Raw genomic sequence first — 670 nt, forward strand, 5'->3', positions numbered from 1 at the left:
ATTCTTCAACTCTAGCTCCTTATTTTTCTGTGGCTCCATTTTCTTATCAAGAAATGAGAATTGACAGAATTCTTATTGATTTTGCAGGGCTCAAGTTCTAAAGTATTGGAGAAAATCTTAGATCGACCAAGTAAACATCAGAATTCTGTGAAGGTAATTCCAATTCTTGGAGTTCCTTGTGATGCTGTAACCGCTTTCATACAATTTCTATATTCATCAAGATGCACAGAAGAAGAAATTGATGGATACGGAATACATCTACTGGCTTTATCACATGTTTTCTCTGTTCAACCACTGAAACAGAGATGTACAAAAGGATTATCAACAAGATTAATGATAGAAAATGTTGTTGATGTTCTTCAACTTGCTAGATTATGTGATGCACCTGATCTTTATTTGAAATGTATGAGATTCTTATCGAAGGAATTCAAATCTGTTAAGAGAACTGAAGGGTGGAAATTCTTAAGAGCCAATGATGCTGTTCTTGAACTCGAAATCTTACAATACCTCGACGAGATCGAATCGGTGAGTCTTTTAGATCTTTCACAAATTATCTGTCGAACAATTTTAGTCATTTTATTATTACTTTCTAATTTTGAAATTTAAACAAATTAATTTACAGAGAGATAAAAAGAGGAGTAGAAGTAAAGAAGAACGGGGTATATATCTA

The 670-nt window shown here is 32.8% G+C and overlaps 1 protein-coding gene across 1 annotated transcript in view; it reads left to right on the plus strand.

Moving 5' to 3' along the window:
* The first annotated feature begins 68 nt into the window (after positions 1 to 68).
* LOC113341626 (BTB/POZ and TAZ domain-containing protein 1-like) overlaps positions 69 to 670 on the plus strand; it is a 2029-nt gene continuing 1427 nt past the window's right edge. The window contains exons 1-2 of the mRNA XM_026586437.1: positions 69 to 525; positions 623 to 670. Coding sequence (XP_026442222.1) covers positions 334 to 525; positions 623 to 670 — 240 coding nt within the window. The 5' untranslated portion in view covers positions 69 to 333. The remainder of the gene's footprint in view (positions 526 to 622) is intronic.

Source organism: Papaver somniferum, unplaced genomic scaffold, assembly GCF_003573695.1.
Source record: "Papaver somniferum cultivar HN1 unplaced genomic scaffold, ASM357369v1 unplaced-scaffold_3, whole genome shotgun sequence".
NCBI classification, from domain to species: Eukaryota; Viridiplantae; Streptophyta; class Magnoliopsida; order Ranunculales; family Papaveraceae; genus Papaver; species Papaver somniferum.